General features: G+C 38.1%; 2 protein-coding genes across 8 annotated transcripts in view; both read left to right on the top strand.

Annotated features, from left to right (window-relative positions):
* Nucleotides 1-5,331, top strand: part of LOC109073991 (carbohydrate sulfotransferase 8-like) — a 50,490-nt gene extending 45,159 nt beyond the window's left edge. For both annotated transcript variants that reach the window (XM_042753098.1, XM_042753097.1), the window contains exons 3-4: nt 864-904; nt 3,987-5,331. In XM_042753098.1, coding sequence (XP_042609032.1) covers nt 864-904; nt 3,987-5,066 — 1,121 coding nt within the window. In that variant the 3' untranslated portion in view covers nt 5,067-5,331. The remainder of the gene's footprint in view (nt 1-863; nt 905-3,986) is intronic.
* Nucleotides 5,332-7,215: 1,884 nt separating this feature from the next.
* Nucleotides 7,216-22,397, top strand: LOC109073990 (potassium channel tetramerization domain containing 15a). Of its 6 annotated transcripts, none has more exons than XM_042752980.1 (5): nt 7,216-7,334; nt 12,015-12,190; nt 13,225-13,369; nt 17,830-18,135; nt 22,162-22,397. In XM_042752980.1, the coding sequence occupies exons 2-5, from the start codon at nt 12,027-12,029 to the stop codon at nt 22,318-22,320; spliced, it is 774 nt and encodes a 257-aa protein (XP_042608914.1). In that variant the 5' UTR covers nt 7,216-7,334; nt 12,015-12,026; the 3' UTR covers nt 22,321-22,397. The 6 variants fall into 6 exon arrangements, with proteins under 6 accessions (XP_042608914.1, XP_042608915.1, XP_042608912.1 ...); XM_042752981.1 differs by lacking the exon at nt 7,216-7,334 and adding an exon at nt 8,375-8,396; XM_042752978.1 differs by lacking the exon at nt 7,216-7,334 and adding an exon at nt 8,952-9,731 and having other exon boundaries at nt 11,931-12,190.
* The last annotated feature ends 660 nt before the right edge of the window (nt 22,398-23,057 follow it).

Genomic DNA, 23,057 nt, shown 5'->3' with positions numbered 1-23,057 from the left:
TTTTTTTTTTTTTTTTTTTTTTTTTTTTTATAGTGGGAAAAGGTTCTTCAAATTGTTAAAACATTCTTCCCGCTTAGAAAAAAATGGTTGTTTTCAGTTTTGATTTAATGTACGAACAGATTACAGTAGAAAAAGCCTCTCTCAGAAAAACGGCATCTCCCCAACCTCTTCTCTTGGCCTGTAAATAACGTCCTCTAGCTCTCAAACCCGTGTCAGAGCAGTGCCTGCAATGAATCCTTTAACCAAAAGTGTCATAGCTTTGGCATCTAATCGATGCTAGTCTCTGCCCTTCCATAGGTCAGTGTCAAAGCATTGAGACATCTCTGCCAGAGCTGCAGAGCCTCTGATTCAGTATGACTCAGGCCATCTTCCAGTTTCGTTCCCTATTAAGAAGACATAGACTTCGTACTTTAGATTTTTCCCACAGTGAATACTTAACGAATATGTTTCTGAATATCTTTGGACACACACTTCTGTTCATACACAATAACCTTTGATGTCAAGATGATGTTTGTCAGGCTGCTGGGAGACCATCTGGAGCTGCTGCAAGCAGTGGCACATAAACATTAGCAGTCGTCCACAGGAGTCAACCTCCCTCCGTCCACCCGCCCTTTCTCTTCACTCCGTCTATGTAAGAGGTGGAAAACACAAGCAAGGACAATACTTCACTGAGCCATATGCTTCTTTATTTCAGCACATTAGTGCAGACTGAGGTTTTCAGTACTTCTCGTTGGTTGCATTTTGAATGTAAGCAGCTCAGTGAAATTTCCTGAACCCAGAAGTTCACTTTCATGGTACACTGGCTGTAAAAATGTAAAAGACTGAAATGTCATCCTAACGTTCCCTCTTTTTCTTTCCCTTAGGTGCAAAGGTCATATTTTCCCAAGTACATGCCATAAGAAAGGTAAGCCTATTTGTCTGAATGACCACAAGGTTTTACATAAGTGCTTCACGGTGTGTGCTATGGCTGCTGGAATTACTGTGCACTGGCACCACTTGGTGGCTGCCATTGGAGAGACAAGACTTTATAAAAAAAAAAAAAAAACCTTATAGAGCCCATTAAATAGTTATTTTGTGTGTTGACATTTAAAAAAAAAAAAAAACATTTTAGCCCTGTGGACTTTTTAAGAAATTAAACTCTCTTAAAATACACTTTCAAACTCTCACTTAATTTAATTTAGAATGATTTGCTTATTTAATTTGTCTGCTAACAATATCCAGCAGATAATACTGAATCAGTCATTCAAATTCCCACCACATATCAAATTATGTTTTTTTTTTATTTGACAAAACGTTGTGTGGAAATGATATTCTTAACTTTGCAATAAAATATGTAATTGTTATTGTAACAGTAAATAGGTAATGCCTTACTAATTTCATCATCTAGTATTTATGTATCTCAAACACACACAAATTATTTATATTTTTATTATCCACACTTTTTGCAAACAACCCCGGGACAGTTGTAATTTTTACACAATAAATATTAAATGCTTCATCATTGTTTCTCACATTGTTTAGATTATCAGAATCAAAATAATATTAATATTTTTATGATGGCTTTTTATAGTTTAATAATGAATGTCTGGGTCTGGGACAAGGGAAAAACAAAAATCTATTTGAAAAGAGTGAATGAATGATTAAATCCAAGTTGCTTTGAATAAAAATCAGCCCATTACATAAATACCTCTGTGAAAAAATAGTAAACTTTAGCATATTTTTAAGAAGAGTACTTATTTCATGAGTAAATTAATACTTTAAAAAAATATATTTAGGTACAAACTTAATGTAATGTTTTTGAACACTTAACTATGTTAATTGCAATTAATATTGATAAATGAAAATACAGTTTACATTTGTATATGCGATAAGATAAATTTTAGAGTTGTTTTGAGCATTTATTTTTCTTTAAAGCATGTAAAAAGCTTATTAAACATTGATTTAAATTGTTAAAACTTTTAATTTGCCATTACAAAGTGTACTTTTTAAAAGTGCACTTAAGTGTGTTAAGAAACAAGTAAATTTAAGTGGCCTTTTATTTAATTAATTGTAGTTTTTTTTTTATACACTATAGGATTTGAAGTAAACTACACTCTAAAAAATGCTGGGTTATAAACAACCCAACTTGGGTTATTTGACAACCCAGCGCATGGTAAATATTGGACAAATATTGGGTTAAATGTTGTTACTCAGCATGCTGCAAACAATATTATATTGCTGACTTACAGTGGGCTGGAAATTAAAAATCACACACAGAATTACTAGAGGCAAAAGCAATTATCAAAAGATAAACATTTATTATTAAGCAAGAACACCCATGGAAAAAAATCTAAAACTAATTTAATTTGTTTGGGTAAATACAGCATAGTTTACGATATTACATTTAAACTCGTTTATCAAGCATTTTAGAAAAAAATTTAACATTTAAAGTAGCAGTTTAATTTAGATGTATTCAACTGTTCTCTGTAATCACTTTTCACTGAAATAGTGCTAATTCTCGTGCCGGTGGGTTGCTGAAATTTGAGCCGGTGAAGGGCTGCTGTTCTTGGGGAACTGTGAACTTCAGATACCGGCCTCGCGTTTCACTCATAGCTAAAAGATGCCATGACTGACTCCATAACCTGCCCATTAACAGATAGTACTGAGATTAGAAAACACATTTTAACATCAAATTAAATTAAAGGTTCTATTATGCTTTTTCACTTTTTCAACTTTAGTTAGTCTGTAATGTTGCTGTTTGAGCATAAAAAGATCAGCAAAGTTACAAAGCTCAAAGTCCACTTCCAAAGGAGATATTTTATTTAACAGAACTACAACAAATGACTCGTTTGGACTACAACGCATGTTTTCCGGGATTTGTGATAACACAAAGATCGACAAATGGGACGAGACCTGGTTGAGCTGCACTAGAGAAGACGAGGAGTGTTATCACTATGTCGGAGACACGATAGCTTTCTCAAGGCAGACGAACTTAGAGTGGCTACAATCATCCGGGTTTAAATTGCACTCAAATTGATTTGATTTTGATGCAATATTTACACTGAAGCTCGCAGGCGGCTATGATAAGAAGCAGGACATTTCCCAACCAGGCTCTGAGTGCTGCCAATCTCAACACACACTGGCCTAGTTAACCAATCACAACACAGACTGGCCCAGGTAACCAATCACAGCACATTTCGTTTTTCAGAAGGCGGACCTTCATTTGACACAGGAACTATTCGAGCCGTTCATGCCAGACTGAGGAGAGAGGTGCTGTAATAATGTAAAATATGTGAAAAATAATGTGTTTTTCGAACAACCTAGAATGAGAGCCTGTTCTAGTACACATCCAAAACAAAATCAAGACTTTGTAAAAGAGCATAATGGGACCCCTTTAAATTCAGTATGATATCGAATAAAATCAGTAAATGTTATGCAAGGCAAAAGGCATTTCCACCATGCGAAACGACCACTGCTGACACATCTGACTGACTGACTCTCGTCCTTATGTTGTGTAGCGTAATATGATATAATTTACAGCACAGTAAAGACTTCATAAATTAAATAAAATGTACACAAACCTTGATTTCGCTGAAGAAGTGCACCAAATCGGCAGTGGCGGTGCTGAGAACCGCTTTCTCCTGTAGTGGACACACAAAGCCTGCGATCTGACTGTTACTCAGCAGCTGGGTTGTTTTGTTGGAGACAGGGTCAGCCCAGTGTCTGGGTAGAAAAAATAACCCAGCATTTTTTAAAAATTTGCACCAGCTTAGTTACAGAAAAACTACCCAGTACCTGGGTAAAAAAATATATAAAAAATAACCCAATAAAATGACCCATCAAGTTGAACCCAGCATTTAGGTTAAATAAATAAATAAATAAACTCAGCATTTTTTACTAGTGCACATTTAATACAATTGAGGACACTTCTTTTTCACACGGGTGTGCCTGAAATTGAAGAAACACTATTATTGTTGCTGACAGTACTTTTGTTCTCTAAATTACAGGAACCGTGTCCTTATTGTCCTGACAATAACAGACAGACAGATCCAACAGAAGACAACTTTCCTAGATCTGCACAACCGGTGCAGCTTCCAGTCTTCCCATGGGTCCAGCGTTCCTCTCAAATCAACCCCAAAGACATCACTGCTGCCCATGTCACAAAGAGCCACCGTAAACTCCTCCTTAAAAGCGGCCTGCTTGTCCAGCAGCTCAACGCTGACCCTCCTGGCCAGATCAAGGAGAACCCAGAGCAACTGTCTCAAGTGCAGCTGTCCCGTCAGAGGCTGATGAGGGAGGTCTGTGCCAAATACACAAGCGGATCCACCAAACAGACTATAACCCGCATGCATGTGTCCCGTATCTTTGTGGAGGACAAGCACAAACTCCTCTACTGTGAGGTGCCCAAGGCAGGCTGCTCCAACTGGAAGAGGGTGCTCATGGTGCTTCAAGGTCTCGCTTCTTCCACTGGAGAGATCCAACATGACGAGGTGCATTATGGGAATCATCTCAAGCGACTTGACTCGTTCGATCAAAATGGCATCATTCATCGTCTGAAGACCTACACCAAAGTCCTCTTCCTGAGGGAACCTTTCGAAAGGCTAGTGTCTGCTTTTCGGGACAAGTTCGAAAGTCCAAACTCGTACTACCACCCCGTGTTCGGGAAGCCCATCATATCAAAATACCGCAGCAATGCGACGCAGTACGCCTTGCGCACGGGAGCCGGCGTGACCTTCAAGGAATTCATCCAGTATCTGTTAGATGTGCATCGGCCGGTTGGCATGGACATCCACTGGGAGCCCGTAGGACATCTTTGCAGCCCCTGCTTGCTGGACTATGATTTCATTGGGAAATTTGAGACTCTGGAGGAAGAAGCCAATTTCCTTTTGAGAAGTATCGGAGCTCCTAGCAATTTAACATTCCCTAGTTTTAAAGACAGGAACCCTAATGCAGAAAGGACATCTTTGGAAATCACAAGGAGATATTTTGCACAACTAAATGTGACGGAGAGACAAAGGGCGTATGACTTTTACTACATGGACTACCTGATGTTCAACTACACCAAACCGTTTAAAGATTTATACTGAGGCTTTTACAGTAGCCTAATGAACTTTCTGTTGGCTTGATGTTCACATTTTGTCCTAGTGAGGTTATTTTATTACTGTCAAATGTCGTTGTTTATTTGATAGCAAATTTCAATGTGAAATATTACTAACATTCTGTACTTATCTCTGCAGGCTGGTCCTTGCGTTTATCTTGTTATTTACAAAACATTCAATTCTATTCAGTAAGAAACCTCTTAATGGGATAATCTGCCCCAAAAAAATAAAAATTGGACATCATTTACTCACTCTTCATGTCATTTCAAACCTGTGTGAACAAATAACAGATTATTTTGAAGAATGTTTCAGCTGTTTTTGTAAAAACAAAGGTGGACAAAATATCAGAATTTTAATTTTTGGGCAAACTGTCCCTTTGTGTGTGATTTTGTTCAGACTGTCTCAGACTGCCTAGAATGAATAGACTGTACTAAGAGTGTACTAGAAGTTATAATGTTATTTATATTAGTGTTGAAGGAAAGTGTCCAGCTATGAGTATCACTGTTGGATATAACATTGCGAAACATTTTCAACAACGAGACTGGATTTAGTGTGGTACATCTGATAATGGTAAAATATTTTTTTTTTTTTTTTTTTTTTTTTTGTGAATGTATAAAAAACTGTTTGTCTACAGTGTGTCATGTATTAGAGCATGACCTGCTACACCTTTGCCTTTCACATTTCTCATATTATGACGTTTTCTGTATATTAATAAATGTAAGCACAATATTTTAATGTTAGTTAGATGACATCTCTGCGCGATTACCTTCTTTATTGTTATGATGACGTATCATAATTCCAGTCATTTCTAGGCCTGTCAGTAGTAGAGGTGTACAGTAAACTCATCACATCCTCACATCTTTCACCCTTTGTTGGAAGGTTAGTAACATTTTTAATTGTTATCCAACTTATTTTTCAATGCGGAAGTAAACTATTTCCTGTTAATCTGCAAGACTTTTGATTCATTAGCCGCTAATGATAAGTAACCAGAAGAATAACAAAGTGCATTAAACGGTAAAAGTATTTACGCAACAAACCAATGTATTTATAATTATGATAAATTAAAAATAATAAGAATTAGCTTACCAGCTTGTAAAATCAAGCAGCATAATGGACTTGTTTTTGCCGCTAAAATAACTGGAAGTTGATGTCACCAGAAGCCTCGCATATTCAAGTTAAGAATGACCGTTCCCGCTTATTTTAAAAATAAATAGGAAGTAATGTATCAAATTACTATAGGGCGCTCAGGAATGCTTACTTCTGATTGGTCAGTTGCGCCATTAGGCTACCTGCTAGACTGAAGCAAACTAGAATACTTTTTGTACATGAAGAAAACAAAAATAATGAATTTATTCAACAATTCCTCTCCTCTGTCTCTCCAAATCAGCATAGCACCATTTTCAGAATTTTAATTCTGAGCTGTACGCAGGCGGCGTACGCTCTTCTGTGTCAGCCGCGCTGCGGCGATGTGTTGTTTGCTTCCAAACCAAAGCGTAAATACACGTAAAAAATGTATCCTTGTGGCGCGGCTGATACAGAAGAGCGTACGCCATCTGCATAATGCTCAGATTTGGAGAGAAACAGAGGAGAGGAATTGTTGAATAAAATCGTTATTTTTGTTTTCTTTGTGTACCAAAAGTATTCTCATCGCTTCATAACATTACAGTTGAATCACTGATGGCAGATGGACTATTCTGACGATGCTTTCCCTGTCTTCTTCCAAAATATCTTAAATTGTGTTCCGAAGACAAACGAAGCTTTTACGGGTTTGGACATGGGGGTTGAATCACTGATGGCAGATGGACTTTTGTGTAGGTGATTAATGACAAAATTTTCATTTTGGGATGGAGTATCCCTTTAAGATTATACTTTTTTTTTTTCAAATCTGTATTACACACATATATATATATATATAGTGTTATTATTTTTCTGCTAATTCACCCCAGTTTTGGAAACAAAAACAGGTGTCTAATCCCCCCTTAAAGCGGTCAAAACTGGTGTTGATCTTTACATCTTGTCCTCCCACTCCAATAAGTCCTCTGCCGCCTGGAGCAACTGCGGCTTTTTTAGCTCCACCCCCTCGTTACCCCCTCCTTATCTCACAGGGCCTGGGGCTTTGACATCCTGTTCTCTCTCACAATCTACAGACTCAAAGGGCACATCAAATCAGCTACCATTTGTCACGTGGCTGACAGAACAAAGAAAATCCTCATTTTTCTTTCTTCAGCACCAAAATCATATTTAAAAAGGAGAAGGGTAAGAGAAAAATTATAGTCTTTCCGTATGATTGGGTTTTGGAATGGAAGGAGCTGGAGGCAAGAGAATAAGATCTGAAGTAACTTTTACATATTAAGTTATTACAAAAAGACTCTGGGAAATCTAATTACCAAAAGAAGTGTAGACAAAATGCAACAGCATCAAAAAAGTTGTTTCAGGTGAGAAGGTGAGATGTTTGACGTAGCCAGTCACGTCCAGCAGATGGCGCTGTGGTCTAATGAGGAACACAGGCATCATCTTAACGTATAATATATATGTTGTATGTGTAATTTTTTTTTTGTTTTTGTGTTTGTTGATGTTGTATTGGTGTTATTTCTCTTTTTGTATTGGAGTAGCTCATGCCTTCAAACGTGTAATAATTCATCATACTAGAAATGCATATACATAAAAAATGCATAATATCATTTAAATTTTAACACTATAATTTAAATACTACGAGTGATTATGAATTAACAAAGTTAATATTAATGTTAATAAAGTCCCACGGACCACTGAGACGAAATGAGTTCGTGTGAATTGTGAAAGTTTTAGCTTTAGCTGCTATATGATTACCAGGACGCTTTTGTTTTTCTGTCTTCAGGCTGTTTTATTTGCCTCGCTTGAATCTAAGCTCAACTGTAAGACCAGGGTTAGTAAGTGTTACTCAGATATATAGTTTTGTTGGCGTGATGCACATCATTTGGGATAACCATTACTCCCCTCATCTCTCTGTAAATTAAGGAAATGAAGTGCAGGCGCTCGAGGCAACATTCTAAGCTATTTAAATCTTTAAATTTACATCTTCCTCGCCAGCGTCAAGTAATTGAACTAACTCCGGGCTTGTTCCTTTAATTGAACAAAAATATCTTGTCTTCCTGCTGCTCGTCTGATGTGGGAAAACTAATTTCAGCCAAAGGCGAGAAAAATTCGGTTGTTAAGTCCAAATAGTTTGCAACATATTCCTGTATACAAACAGATTTGCTTTGCTGTGTTTTCACTCGAGAATGTGGGCTATTATGTCGAAGGTGATAACATTAGCTCTGTGCCAAAAGATTACTGAAGGTAATTGGAAAATAAATTTAAAAATTCAAATTTGTGACAAGAAAATGAAAGGGTTCTGTCTTTCCCCTTTGCATAACTAAAAACCGAGCTGACATGTGGCTTATTGCTTTATAGGCCTAATTATTTATTTATGGAAATCTTAATTCATAATGTGTTCTCTGTTCGTAGGTTGTTTGAAAAGCGTTTTAAGGAGAGGTCATAAGATGTGTTTTTGTAATGTTTCATTTAAATGTACAAATCACGTAATTTACCCAAAGCGTCGTTTTTACGTTTGGTATAAGCTGTTTATTTTCTTCATAAACATTCGTAGTATTGACGTCTGACTTTACAGCCTACTGGCGTTTGACAGCATATTTTCAGACTGTTACTAAACGTTCTATTTTAGCTACATTATTTTCAGCTGGCGTTCTCGTGCTAAGGAAACAGTTTGGAAATGTTGTAAATTCGTTTTTTATTCGCTTCGTTTAGTTTGGTCACTGGTTGGCGCCAGATGTCAAGGTACAGAACATTTTGAGGCGAATGGGAACATTATTGCAGTGGTCTAAAACGGTCAAGTATCTTTTTTGTAGAAATGTTTTCAGCACAATGAGACTGTCTTCCACCTGAAAGCTGTGTGCCATCAAGGCAGACATCTCTATCTAGCCGCGCGCAAAACATTGAAATGGCGCGTTTGGCTCGGGGCGGATGTGTGGGCGCCTTTTGCAGAGGCACAATGCATATCGATATATGTCATTTAGTTTTCATGGCCAGCAGAACATTATTAGAACGGTGAGAGAAACATATTAAACCAAATTAAGAAGATGCATACTTTTAAGCCTGTAAGAAATCTCTGGAAAAGACTGGGGAAAAAAAGAATTCTTAAATCATAATACAGTGTATGCAATGCCGTTTAAAACAAAAGATTGTTTCTCTTTTGCTCGCTGAAGGTTAATCAAAGACATGCACACAGGTAACCTAGTAAACCGTTATCCTGGCGCATGCACATATCTTTGTTCGGACGCATAAATGACGATAAATGCGATTAAAACACACATATATACGCATACTTCCAATTGTGAATAGCAAGATCAAATGTTGTTCTTGTAACTCGCCCCAGCTCAGGCAGGGTTGAGCTAATTGTAGCCTAATCCTGCCCCGGGGCGTTTGGAGAGCCTTGAGCAAGAATTCTTGTTCAGCTGTCCTCTGTTATTCGGGCTGGAACGCTGTGCCTTCAACGCACTCTCACGCTTCAACAAAAAAGGAGCAAGAAAGAAAAAAAGCGAGGCTAAGACACGCCACGATCGATCTCATGTTTTAAAGAGGGCTGAAGATACATTTACAGCTATGTCTTCCAAGGTAAGGACGCAGCCTTGACTGACTCCCCTGTGTAGCTTTTGTGGAAAGTGTCTATAGCAGTCTGTGTTTTAAGCGCGTTTTTAAAGCCACAGCGACCTATATAGCGCTTAGATTTCGCTGGATTCTGAACGGAATTGTCACCGGATTCTGTACGAGGAGCTCTTGGGAGTGCCGAGAAAATATTACCGAAAAGTTCTTTCTAAAGGACGAGCAACCTTCATCAGAGACAGTCTCCTAGAATCCTCCACAGATTGCGTCGGACATCCTAAAATGTTTGAAACGGTACGGTGGATTCTGTCAGATTCTCGTTATGTTTCTCAGGTGCATCTTTGCGTTCATTCTCAGTGTGTCGTGCTTTTGCAGTTTTTGATCAGGGAGGGCTGATTTGAGTATACAATGAGAGGTCAGAGCGCTACTGTATGCCCATTGCGTACAGGAAGTGCGGTACAGAGGGTTGTAGGGCTATTTTACGCACTCCAGGGACCTGGCGCAGTTTTTGACATCACAAACTATTATTTCTGACTTGGATGAGATCTAATTTTTCACTCACACTCTTAACATTTGCTTCCGACCTAGTGTGTGCAGGCTATATATGAAGAGTTCAGATGCAAAACACTCTTAAGTGCCGTCTGACATTTTTATCAGGCTCCTATATTCATGTTCAGTTATTTCACTTGAATTGCACAGGAAACGACATGCCATTAGAGTAAAATTACTGAAACTAAACATAGGAGCAATGCTCATTTTAGATGACAATTTCATATATATATATATATATATGAATATATGGGTAGGCTTTATATTTTACGGACGTTAAGTACAGGGCAATTTCGAGACGGACATCACTAAAACTAATGATAACTTGCACTTACTAATGTTGATTCATACCGCTTTGACGGATTCAGTGTTCATTCAGAGAAGAATCTGTCAGACTGATTCTAAGTTATGATTCTTTTTTAGTGATTCATTAAAAGAGTCATACGAGTCAATTGGTCGTTGTGGGACTATACTGGTGTAGTTGAATGTTTGCTTTTCGGATTTTACAAGAAATGTAGGCTATGATCCATTGACATTATTCACTGTTTTAAAATCATAAAACGAAATTTGCACACGAATTTATACTCTCAACTCCGGTAACACACACACACACACACACACACACATATATACACACATATATATTATATATATATATATATATATATATATATATATATATAGCCATGGATCTGTAGATTCACTGACTTATTTTTAATATTGTGAAAAGTGGGGCTCTTCTACCCAGGCCAGAAATCATGTGTGTGTATATATATATATATATATATATATATATATATATATATATATATATATATATATATATATATATATATATATACCCCTCATAATATTTCAGTTGTTTGTCTTTCGTAAAAAACATTGAAAACTTAACTATAGCAGACCAATTCCATTTTTTGAGATTTAATTTTAAATCTAAGGCTAAACACATGATACATCATTCTATACAGTACTATGTAAGTCTCTGATGTACACCATGGGCACACATTGCTCCAGGCGTAGTGCCTCTGGAAATGGGACTTTAACCATCTGTTTAGGCAGAATTGTTCGTTACTCCAAACAAAGGTTGATTCATACCACAGTAGCAGTCAAGCATCATGGTCCCTATGGTTTTAATTTAGAGCTGTGATTGCTCAGGAGAGGACAATGACTTCAAATATCTCAACGTTGCATGATTTAGAACCTTTTTCACTAACTGAAACTTTATTATGACGCAGCATCATTTCGATTTTTATATTTGACCTTGTGGGAGTTCAAGTCTTATTTACCCTCATTTTTGGCTTCAATTCAAAATGTTGATTCATTTGCTCTCAGAAACTTTTAAAGAACTGAAAAGCTGTTGGTGAAGAGGTGTTTTGCCTCTCACACATTCGCAGAAATATCTTTAATTAGGAGTTTACACTTTTTCCCTTTCTTTCCCTGGAGGTAGACACCTACAGTACTAGGATCCATCCCTCTCTCTCTCTCGCTCTCCTTCTCTCCCTTTCGTGCTCGCTAATAAGCATCACTCCATTTCTCCCCTCCGGTTCTATGAAAAAAGGAGGGGGAAAATAACGGCAGGCAAATTTTCTTAATTAGACTTGTGGTGCTAATTCTTAAGGTAAAAACGCAATGTAAAAGTGATCTCCCGTGTGCTTGCAGGCCAGAATCGCACCTTAGATCTCGGAGATTGAACGGGTGAGGGGAACCAGGAGCTGTTTATTTGATACTGTGCTGTTTGTACAGGAGGGAAGGAGCATGTCTCGGCTGTCTTTGACCCGGTCCCCAGTGTCTCCTCTGGCCACTCAGGGAATCCCACTGCCGGCTCAGCTGACTAAAGCAAACGCTCCAGTTCACATTGACGTAGGCGGGCACATGTACACCAGCAGTCTGGCCACCCTCACCAAATACCCAGACTCCAGGTAAGACCTGTTGTGATTTGATGCTAACCATTTTTTGGGGGGTTACTGGGACTGATGTTGACTTAAACTATGTGTCATTGTCATGTTGAGCTGTCGTGAGAAGTTATGTTGTAGTTCTGTGATCCAACTTTATTTTTGCCTTTGTAACAACCTAAATTTCCTTAATTTAGCAATGCATTTATCTATAGACAGAGTGATAGATTAAAGTGCTCTACTTTTAAATGACTTAAAAGCCACTTGTAGAGTCATGCAATTCCTACCTGCTGCATCCATCCCAACCGTAATCTATGGAGGTTTGCGAATAAAGTGAGGTAAAGGGACACCACCTGTTAGAGATGTTTGTGTGTGTGCAAGACGGGAAAAGTGTGAGAGCTTTGCCACATCTGTTCAGGTTAACAGAGAGCGTGGCTCGCTCTGATTTATTAATGGATATGGAGCGAGAGAGCAATGGGAAGGAGGGAGGAGAGGAAAATGGGGGGAGGGTGAAAAGCAGGCAGCATTTTAATTGCTTTTTGGAGAAAAAAAAAAAGAGAGGCTGAGATGAAAAACTAAGATTGCCTAAAGCTATATGGTGAAATTCTAACTGGGGGAACAGCAAGACCATATGAGAAAAGGACCACCCGAGGCACAAAAGGGGGAATTGGTTTTCTTATTAAGTGTTTTGCATCGGTTTCCAGAATGAGGGAGAGAAAGAAAGAACGGAAGAATGAAATAGGATGAGAGAATGAAATAAGAACATTTTGCAAAGATAAAGTCGATTCATCCGAAGAACAGAAATAGCGTACGACATAATTCCAAAAGCTTGACCCCATTTCAGCAATTAAATCAGGTTAAATAATCAGCTTGTACATTTGCCGTTAAACTTATTTCAAATGTAAAATGTGAAGTGAAAGCAGTTTTTTAGGGAATATATTTTACATTATTTCATGATAAGAGCAAAATCATTCTTAATGCAGTGTAGTGCTTGCATAAAACTTTAAAACAAAATACTTCTTTAAATTGAAAATCATTGATTTACATTTTTTCCCCTCCAGAATCAGTCGCCTGTTCAACGGCACAGAACCGATTGTTTTGGACAGTCTGAAGCAGCATTATTTTATCGACAGAGACGGAGAGATATTCCGCTATATTCTGAGCTACCTGAGAACCAGCAAACTGCTTCTTCCTGACGACTTCAAGGTAACGTTCAAAAACTTTTATTTAGTTCCTCTTTTAGCATCACATAAATAGCCTTGAGCAGAAAGAACCCAGACAGAACTGCATGGCAGTTTTATTCGATTTCCATGTGTTTGGAATTATCTTAAGCTTTGTGTCTCAGATATTCCTGGATCAATTTCCACCATTTTGAACATATTTATGTATCCTTGTTTTGGGACATTGCTTGCAAAGTTTCTGCAGTCTTCACTAAATCTACCTCAGATCGTCTTGAGATGAAGCTTCACAAACCTGAGCAATTGGATTTTTGTTGTATGACATTTTTCCTTAACCTTTTTGCTGGCAAAGATGGTAGGCAGGAAGTGAGACATCTTGGCATATTGATAAAAAAACTTTCCACATTGGGGAAGTACACATATAAATAAAATAAATGGCAATATAAATTTATCGCAAAATAAAATAAAAATAGAATAGAAAAAAGTCTAAGGAAATTCAGACTCAAAACAGTGTGAAGTACAATTTCTGATTTCAAACTTTCCAATTTGGCCTGCAAATGGCAAGCATATTTATAGCAAAAAAATAAAATTACATAAAAATAAAACCTAAATTCCAAGGTTTAAATTTGCAAACATTTATAGCAAAATGAATAAAATAAAAAACAGACAAGAAAAGAACCGTAAAGTCTAAGGTGAAGTTTAAAGCAGGATTCAAAATAGTGTGATATGCAATTTCTTTTCTTCAAGTCCAGCAGATAAATTGGTGAAGTATTATACCCGTCTCAGTCAAAAATCAGATGGGTAAAGGTATTTGTGTCAATGGGATTAATTAGGGTGAGACTAGTCATTTGCGCCTCAGGGCTCGTGGCTAGCTTTCCTCCACTGTGCGAGACCGTTTGATAACAGAACATAAAATATGTAGCTGCACAGAGGCACATCATTACATCCCATTATACTTAACTTTTCACACTTTTGGCCTATCAAACCTCACTGTGCCTTGCCCTGCGCAAGTGGGAAAACTCGACAACTATATGATCGCTGTTCAGCCACGGTTGAATTTGAGGCCTATAGGCCTTTCTTTTTCATCCAGAACCTAAAGACCCACTGAATAGTTTCAGATGAAGCTGTACATAAACGAATGATGCATGTTGTCAGATGAAGCAGCACCTCCTGTGAGAGGTGATGGGATACGTTTGGTCTCCTCCCAGATGTTTGTTACGTCTGTGAATTCATTAGACTCGACTTATTGGCTTAATTGACAACATTATGTTCTAGAAGAGTTTGCACTTGAAAACCGTGCAGCGCATCTAGCTTCATTTGTCCATATGGATATGGCCTAAAGACTAAATTCGCTCTTCTCTGGGCCTTTGCTTTTACATTCTCTTTCGCAAAAGTGAGTCACAGAAGGAGCCCTGTTAAAACGTACCCAGCCTTCGCTGCAGACCTGGGAAAGAAGCGCAGCTTGTTTTTCTTTGAATTAGCAAGAGCCCGAAGGCCTAAAGTCTCTGTATCCATGTTGTCAGCACCAGTATGGGCTAAAGAAAGGAACATAGGGAATAAAGAGGGAGAGAAAGAAGAGAGGCTGAGGGAGGGGTGTGGGTAAGAAAACAACTCCTTTTCTTGTGGTAATTGTAAAAGAGCGTTGTGTCTGAGATGGTCGGTGCTATTGTTCTCCGTGGCGTAGCCCGCAGTGGAATGAGTAGTCTTTCAGGGTGGGGATGAAGAGCCAGCGGGGTCGAGATCACAGCTATCTCTCACGGCCACCAGGCACCGAACCCAAGAGTTTGGAACAGAAATGGCTTTCAGGCTTCATGTTTGTGGTCTGAGAGACCCCAAGGCCCTTTTAACATCTCCAAAAACATTAACATTGAAGTATCAGGATAACGCTTCATGACTTTTCCTAATCTATTGCGAACTTGCAAAATTTGAGCTTGATAACATCCATCAAACATCCTGCACGAAAAAATGTACCTCACAAAATTACCTCACGTAATTTGAAACATTTTCAGATTTTTTTTTCCCCCTTGAAAATGTTTGCTTTAATAATATCAAACTATATGCTACTATTAATAAGCTTTCATTTTATTGGGCTTTAATTAGGTCAAAGGAACTTACTAAAAGAGTTTGTGTATTATTTGTATATATAATCTCATCATTTTCATCCCCACAAACTTATTTTTATTAAATAATGTATTATATATTATGATTTTTTTGTGTGTGTGTGTTTTGTCATATTTAATAGTTATATATGTTTTTATTCATTTTTAGTTTTGGTTATTTTAGTACCTCATAATGAGAAACATTGCCTTGTCAGCTAACTGTAATTGTTTATATTTTATTTTGTTTCAGTTAACACTTTTTTTCAAGTAACATAAATGTTTTTTATTGTTTTAGTTTTACTTTATTCAATAATATAGTTAGATTGAATTCAGGTAAAGTGGGACATTTTTTGGCATCGATATGACTGGGAAAACTGTCCAAGTTAATTGAATTAACCCTATATATAGGCTATAATTTTTATTTAAAAACAAAGCAAGTATCAACAGAACATGAGGGTTTTCTTTTTAGATGTTTTTCTTCAAATCAAACTTGTAATATTGGTAAAAATGAATATAAGAAAAGCTTGAATTGCTAAATAAAAACCGTGTTCATGCAGTATTACACAAGTGGTAACACCGCTAACTTTGGTTTATCATTAATTTTCCTCAGTATATGCCTATACCACCATGTTTACATGGAAAAATGGAAATATTTTCATTTTTGCAGTGTTAGTAATGGCAGGACTGAGGCATGTTGCCATCTGGCTTAGTGGTGAATGAAAGGCCAGTGTAAGTGGGGTAAATGTGCTGGAGGGTGAAGGACGCCTCAGGCAGAGGCAGCAATCTGTGCTGTCCGACCAGAGAGTCTGTGAGTGAGGGGAGAGCCAGGGGGCTTAAAGCCCCCCCACCCCTCGTCCTGTCCTGGCTAAAGACGGGTCAGATGGGCACAATTGCTCCATGTGTTGGTCTGGGTTTGTGCTCAATGCTAAACATGTGCTTTGAAACATGCAATATTCAATCATCATGTGGTAATTTTTGTTTGTTTCTATTTTTTCTCTTGGTGGTTTCTCGCTCGGTCATTCCTTTGGTTAATGGGTTGTTTGTGCATTTGTTTCTTTATTTGTAATGACATGGTTTGTTTGTTTGCTCATTCGTTCACTCACTTGATGGTTTGTTTATTTCCTTATTCATTTGCTCACTTAATGGTTTGTTTGTTTGGTCATTCGTTTGCTCACTTGATGGTTTGTTTGCTCATTTGTTTGCTCACTTAATGGTTTGTTTGTTTGGTCATTCGTTTGCTCACTTGGTTTGTTTGTATGCTCATTCATTCACTCACTTGATGGTTTGTTTGCTCATTCATTCGCTCACTTGATGGTTTGTTTGCTCACTTGATGGTTTGTTTGTTTGCTCATTCATTCACTCACTTGATGGTTTGTTTGCTCATTCATTCGCTCACTTGATGGTTTGTTTGCTCACTTGATTTTTTTTTTTTTTTCTTTTTTTTTCTCTCTTTATGGTTTGTTTGCTCATTCATTCGCTCACTTGATGGTTTGTTTGCTCATTCATTCGCTCACTTGATGGTTTGTTTGCTCACTTGGTGGTTTGTTTGTTTGCTCATTCATTCGCTCACTTAATGGTTTGTTTGTTCGTTTGCTCATTCGTTCTCTCACTTTGTGGTGTTGCTCACTTGTTTACTCACTTAGTGGTTTGTTTGCTCATTTGTTCACCCACTTGGTGGTTTGTTTTATTGCTCATCCATTCACTCACTTAGTAGTTTGTTTGTTTGCCCATTCATTCGCTATCTTGGTGGTGTTTGCACATTTGTTGGCTCACTTGGTTGTTTGTTTGCTCATTTGTTCACTCACTTTGTGGTTTGTTTGCTTGCTCATTCGTTCACTCACTTGGTGGTTTGTTTATTTGCTCACTTGGTTTGTTTGCTCATTCATTCTCTCACTTGGTTTGTTTGCTCATTCATTCTCTCACTTGGTGGTGTTTGCTCATTCGTTCACTCGGTGGTTTGTTTATTTGCTCACTTGGTTTGTTTGCTCATTCATCACTCACTTGGTGGTTTGTTTGCTCATTCATTCTCTCACTTGGTGGTTTGTCTGCTTATTCATTTGCTTACTTGGTGGTTTGTTTATATTCTTGGGACATTTGCTCAGTGGGTTGTTTTTCAGTCGTTTGTTTGTTTGAGCATTTTTGGTCTGCTTTTTCATTCATTCATTCAATAGCTGGTTCATTTCCCCTGTTTGTTCAGTCATTACTTTGTACATTTGTTTACCCATTTGTTTGTTCATTTGCTCAGTGAGTTCTCATATTGTTAGCTCATGCATTCATGTGTTTGTACATTTTGTTTCTCTGCTCATTCAATCATTTGCTGGTTGGATTATTTATTTGTTTGTTTCTTTCTTTCTGTGCATACATTCACTTCCATGTGTTGTTCCTGCAGGAGTTCCAGCTGCTGTATGAGGAGGCTCGGTATTACCAGCTGACGCCCATGGTGAAAGAGCTGGATCGCTGGAAACAGGACCGGGAGCAGCGGCGGGCGGCTCAGCCCTGTGAGTGCCTGGTGGTGCGGGTGACCCCTGACCTGGGCGAGAGGATTGCCATCAGTGGGGATAAGGCCCTCATAGAGGAAATTTTCCCAGAGACAGGGGACGTCATGTGCAATTCAGTCAACGCCGGCTGGAACCAGGATCCAACCCACGTTATTCGCTTTCCACTGAATGGCTACTGCAGGCTCAACTCTGTGCAGGTACAGCATTGTCATTGAGTAATACTTAAACAGTATTTGATGGTCATCACTGAGTAATACACTACCGTTCAAAAGTTGGGGGTCAGTAAGATTTGTTTAAATGTTTTTGAAAGAAGTCTCACCATGGCTGCATTTATTTGATCAAAAATACTCTAAAACACAGTCAAATATTATTACAATTTAAACTAACTTTTCTAGTTGATTAATTTTAAAAATGTAATGTACTCCTGTGATGGCAAAGCCTAATTTTCGGCATCATTGCTCCAGTCTTCAGTGTCACATGATACTTCAGAAATCATTCTAATATGCTGAATTGTTGCTCAAAAAACATTTCTTATTATCATATTTTGTAACAATGTCTTTACTGTCACTCATGATGAAGTTAATGTATCCTTGCTAAATATTAGTTCTTTCAAACCAAAAAAACTTAATGACCCAAACTTTTAAATGGCAGTGTATACTTATACTAAAAAAAAAATGTGATTAATTAATGTCACAATAAATTTTTTTTTAACTAAAAATATTTTTTCACTACAACACACGAGTTGGAAATGCTCGTTTGAACCTGGAATGCAACATCGCGATCCCCAAAATTTAATAATTAAATTTAAATAATGAAATTACATTTTTATATTAAATAATACTGTCAACCACTTCTTTTGCCATATTTGCTGGACTTGAAAGTTTTTACTTCTACTTTGGTTGATTGCTGGGATATTAAGCATGCTTTGCTGATGTGTCTTGGAGGCAGCTTCCTGTTGCTTGCCAACCAGAAGAGATGTGCGAGGGTGCAAGATGTAGCAGGCAGGTGTGGATGAAGGTGTGGCTCCACAGCTGCAGAGGTGCAGTTATGCCCCATGTTACCTTCTCACATACGCCACGATTTGGCTGTTTGAAAGGTGCTAAAACAAACACAGATCCCGGCGTGCACACAGACATATCCACATCCACATACATACGTTTTATAATGACCGGTACCTTGAATCCTGGAGGCGATGCTAATGTGGGGAATATGTAGTCATGAAACCGAGAGGAGAAGAGAGGGAAATGATATGCATAATTTATTTTTAACTCGTCCTTAAGACAAATCTCTCTGTTTGAAAAAGTGCTCTAACATTTCTGTGCCTGAAGCATTTTAAACACACATGCTACATTTTTAATACTGTACTTTGGTTTCTTTGAACAACCTTAACTGGTTTACACTACTTTTTTATACATGCCTGATTGACTTACTGTATAACTAATTAGTCTAAAACACTTATTTTTTGCACACTTAAATGATTGAATCATGCGGTGGATTTTTTTTAAAGTGCGTCTTTGTCACATCTCGGGTGTTCACGAAAACCCACCTATGAAATATGAGAAGACAGATCAGAGAGGAAAGACGGAGGACGAGAGATATGGAAAAAGACAGAGAGAGCCAGTTTGTTGCCAAGAAATTGTAGCCGTTTACTGTAAGAAAGTTAGTAAGTGATGCAACCATCAGCGCAGTGAGTGTAATGTCAAAATCATAAGCCTTCAGATATCGATGCCTGAATACTTGAGAGACTTGTGACACTCTATATATGTTCATTGCGTATTTAGTAAGAGCTCTAGATATGGATGTACTTTATTAAATGAATGGATAAAATACAAATTAAAGGTATATTTCATCCCGATTTCACTCAGCAAACACAGGCATTTTTCAAAATCATCTTTTTTTCATGAGGGTGAGTAAATCGTGATACAAATTAAATATTACGGTGGACTAGCCCTTTAAGACAAATTTTTTAAAATCCACTGGAAAAAGTTTGAAAATCGCACAAAAAGAAGGCACTTCAAAGTCAAACGTTTTGCTTCTGTAACACTGATGCAACCGAAACCTTACACGAGCCTTAATGTTGATATATGTTCTCGAAAAGATGCTTCAAAACGCAATCTTTCTTTATGCACGGTAGGCTGTTGAATCATCTGCTTATGTCTTTCATACCTCATCTGTGCATAAGTCGTAAGAAGCGTTCATTTCCTCTACAAGTTTCTCCGCAGCCTCAACTTCCAAAGTGAGGATAAGGGTGGACATTTTTTCTCAGGCCCTGTGCAGTTCAACTGATTCCTTCGTCTTCGTCTTCTTTTTTTTATTTTTTTTGCGGAGGGACTTTTATCTGGCTCTGTAGCCCCGAGCCAGAACTTTCATTTTCATGTGAAGCACACTTGAAAGAAGTGCAGGAGTAAGTGAATACTCAAGGCTGCATGTATTGAATTTCAAAAAAATCTACAAGCACTCCAACAGATAAAACATTTCGTTGGCTTTTTGCGGCGGCGGGAATGACAGCGACAGCCCAGAGACGGCTCTCAGTGAGGGATCTCTGACAGTAGCCGAGATTGTGTGTATTGGGTTTGTAATGAAAGAGCCGGGCGGCTTCAGTGTGGGCTGTCAGTGGGGGAGCCTATTCTCATTTGACTCCGCATCAAACCCCTGTAAACAGCCCAGGGGATGTCTGCTCGCTCCTTCTCATCCCGGGTGGATGGTCTGGAGTGAGAAACGTCTGAGGGTAATGCAAGCGTGAAGTTGTTGATAGCACTGTTACTGAGATTGCACATTTTAAATGCGTCTTGATGCAACTATGTGAAGTGCTGATAGAGTGGCATAAATAGGAGTTTACCTCCGAAAAACTCATACTAAGTTTCTCATATTCAACGGAGAACTTGAACTCAAAATACTGACAAAAATTTCTGTTAGGTCCTAGAGAAACTGTTGCAGGTGACGTCTAAATGCAATTATCTGAAGTGCTGATGGAGTAGCATGAATGGGAGTTTATTTTATGGAAATGAAAATCTCTGAATAAAACGCCACTGGTTTCTATTAGGTCCTGGAGAAATGGTGCCAGAATGGGTTGCCATCTTGATGCAATTATGTGAAGCATAAATTGTTTACTCCAAAAACTCAATACTGAGTTTCTCAAATTGAACAAAGAACTTCTCAAGATACTAACGGAGAAGCTCCGGAAAGTTTCAACATGGCATTTGTCTTGATGCAACTATATGAAGCACTGATAGAGAGGCATAAATAGAGTTTGATTTGAAAAACTTCATCTAAGAATATTGATAATTCTTCCTGGTTTCTTCCAGGTCCTGTAGAGACTGTTGCAGATGGGTTCAGTCTGGTGCCGTCTTAATACATTTATGCGAAGGGATGATACCTTTGCATGAATAGGAGATTACTTCGTTAAATTTATGGAAAACATCTCAAAACACTAAAAACGCCGCTGGTTTCTCTTAGGTCCTGGAGAGACTGAATCCAGAATTGGTTGCTATCTTGATGCAGTTATGCAAAGAGTAAATTATTTACTCCAAAACTCTAAAGTTTCTCAGATTTAACAAAGAACTTCTCTAAATAATAAAAATGCCCCTGGCTTCTTGTGAGTTCTGGAGCAAACCGTTCCAGAAAGTTTCAAAATGGAATTTGTTGTGATGCAACTATGAAAAAACTCATAGAGAATTTCCCATAATCAGTAAAGCTGAAAATACTGAGAATACTTGGTTTCTCTTAGGTCCTAGAGAGACTGTTGCAGAAGGTTTTGTCTTGCTGCAATTATTTGAAGCGCTGATACGAGGAGCACATGAGTTTATTTTATGGAAAGCATAATCTCAAAGTACTAAAAAAAAAAAAAAAAAAAAAAAGGGTTCATCTAGGTCCTGTAGAGACTATTTGCAAATGGTTTCAGTCTGGAGCCATCTTGATACATTTTTGTGAAGTGATGATACCATTCATTTATTTCACCCTTCACTTTTTTCAAAAAAAAAAAAAGTTACTGGTTTAGTTTAGACCCTGAAGAGACTTTTTCTAAAAGGGTTCAGCATTGCATCTATGATTTGTTTATTGAAGAGCAAACATTTTCAAAATTCACTGTCTCTGGTTTTTCCTGGGTGCTGTAGTGTTTGTTATGGTGGTGTATTGTCGCATTTAGGTGTAGTACTGATACAGAGGTTCTCATATTGTGTGGAAAACTCCTCAAAATACTCAAAAATGTCCTTGGTTTCTCCTAGGTCCTGGAGAGACTGTTCCAGAAAGGATTCAGCATGGTGGCATCATGCGGCGGGGGTGTGGACTCCTCCCAGTTCAGTGAATACATCCTGAGTCGGGAAGACAGACGGTGTCAGACCAGCCACACGCCCATCAGGATAAAACAGGAGCCTCTGGACTAGCCAGCTCTTGTGTCAACCATGAACACCTCAGTCTGCTTTCGAAAAAAAAACAAAAAAAAAATGCCAGCGGACAAATAGAAGACTTAATTTGCAAGAAGAGTTTGCTTCAACTCTTTGGATTTCAAGAGGACTGAAATCTTAGTAAATGTATTTCATCAACAACCCCAAATCTACTCCAAAAAATGCTTTACAAAGCCAAGCGAGCCACAGGATGGCTTTTCATCTGCTGACCTCCAGTTGAACTTTTTAGCCGTTTCTTTGGCTCGAATCATGAAAAATGCATTCATAGATCTATATTTCCACAGTACAGATCCATAAGTTTGCCGTTGTATGTGCATAAAAGAGTGAAAAGAGGAACTCTACAAGGAAGTTGTGTTCATGGCGAGCGCACCTTCTGGCTAGAACAATTTCAAATGATGCAGCAGTCTGATCTCAAAGCTCCCGGGCGAAATTAACCACAAAATACAAAGTCTGTCCTCTGATCCATTTTTAATCTAGATATCTAATGTTCTCATTTTCCAGTCTCATCTATGTAAATCAGTTCTTTTATGACCTACAGGTTTATTGCTGTTGTCTCACTACATGAAGGATACGAGAGCAGTTCTCAGAAGTCATTTGGTTGTAAGTGCGGTCTGGATTCGGCCGCACTGATGCTTTGACTTGAGGCTACGTGGCCGCTAAAGCAGACGGTCTGGTAATGCATTCAGCGCTGGGCAGAAAGGCTTTTTGTTTGAGCA

Source organism: Cyprinus carpio, chromosome B25 (assembly GCF_018340385.1).
Source record: "Cyprinus carpio isolate SPL01 chromosome B25, ASM1834038v1, whole genome shotgun sequence".
Classification (NCBI taxonomy): Eukaryota; Metazoa; Chordata; class Actinopteri; order Cypriniformes; family Cyprinidae; genus Cyprinus; species Cyprinus carpio.
Note: the sequence above shows the minus strand (reverse complement) of the source record. Positions and strands in the feature narration are given on the sequence as shown.

Excerpts from the sequence above, each read along its gene's own strand:
- LOC109073990 (XM_042752976.1), top strand. Across the intron at positions 13,370-17,829 it reads TTCTTCCTGACGACTTCAAG|GAGTTCCAGCTGCTGTATGA; the intron begins GTAACGTTCAAA and ends TTGTTCCTGCAG. Across the intron at positions 18,136-22,161 it reads GCAGGCTCAACTCTGTGCAG|GTCCTGGAGAGACTGTTCCA; the intron begins GTACAGCATTGT and ends GGTTTCTCCTAG.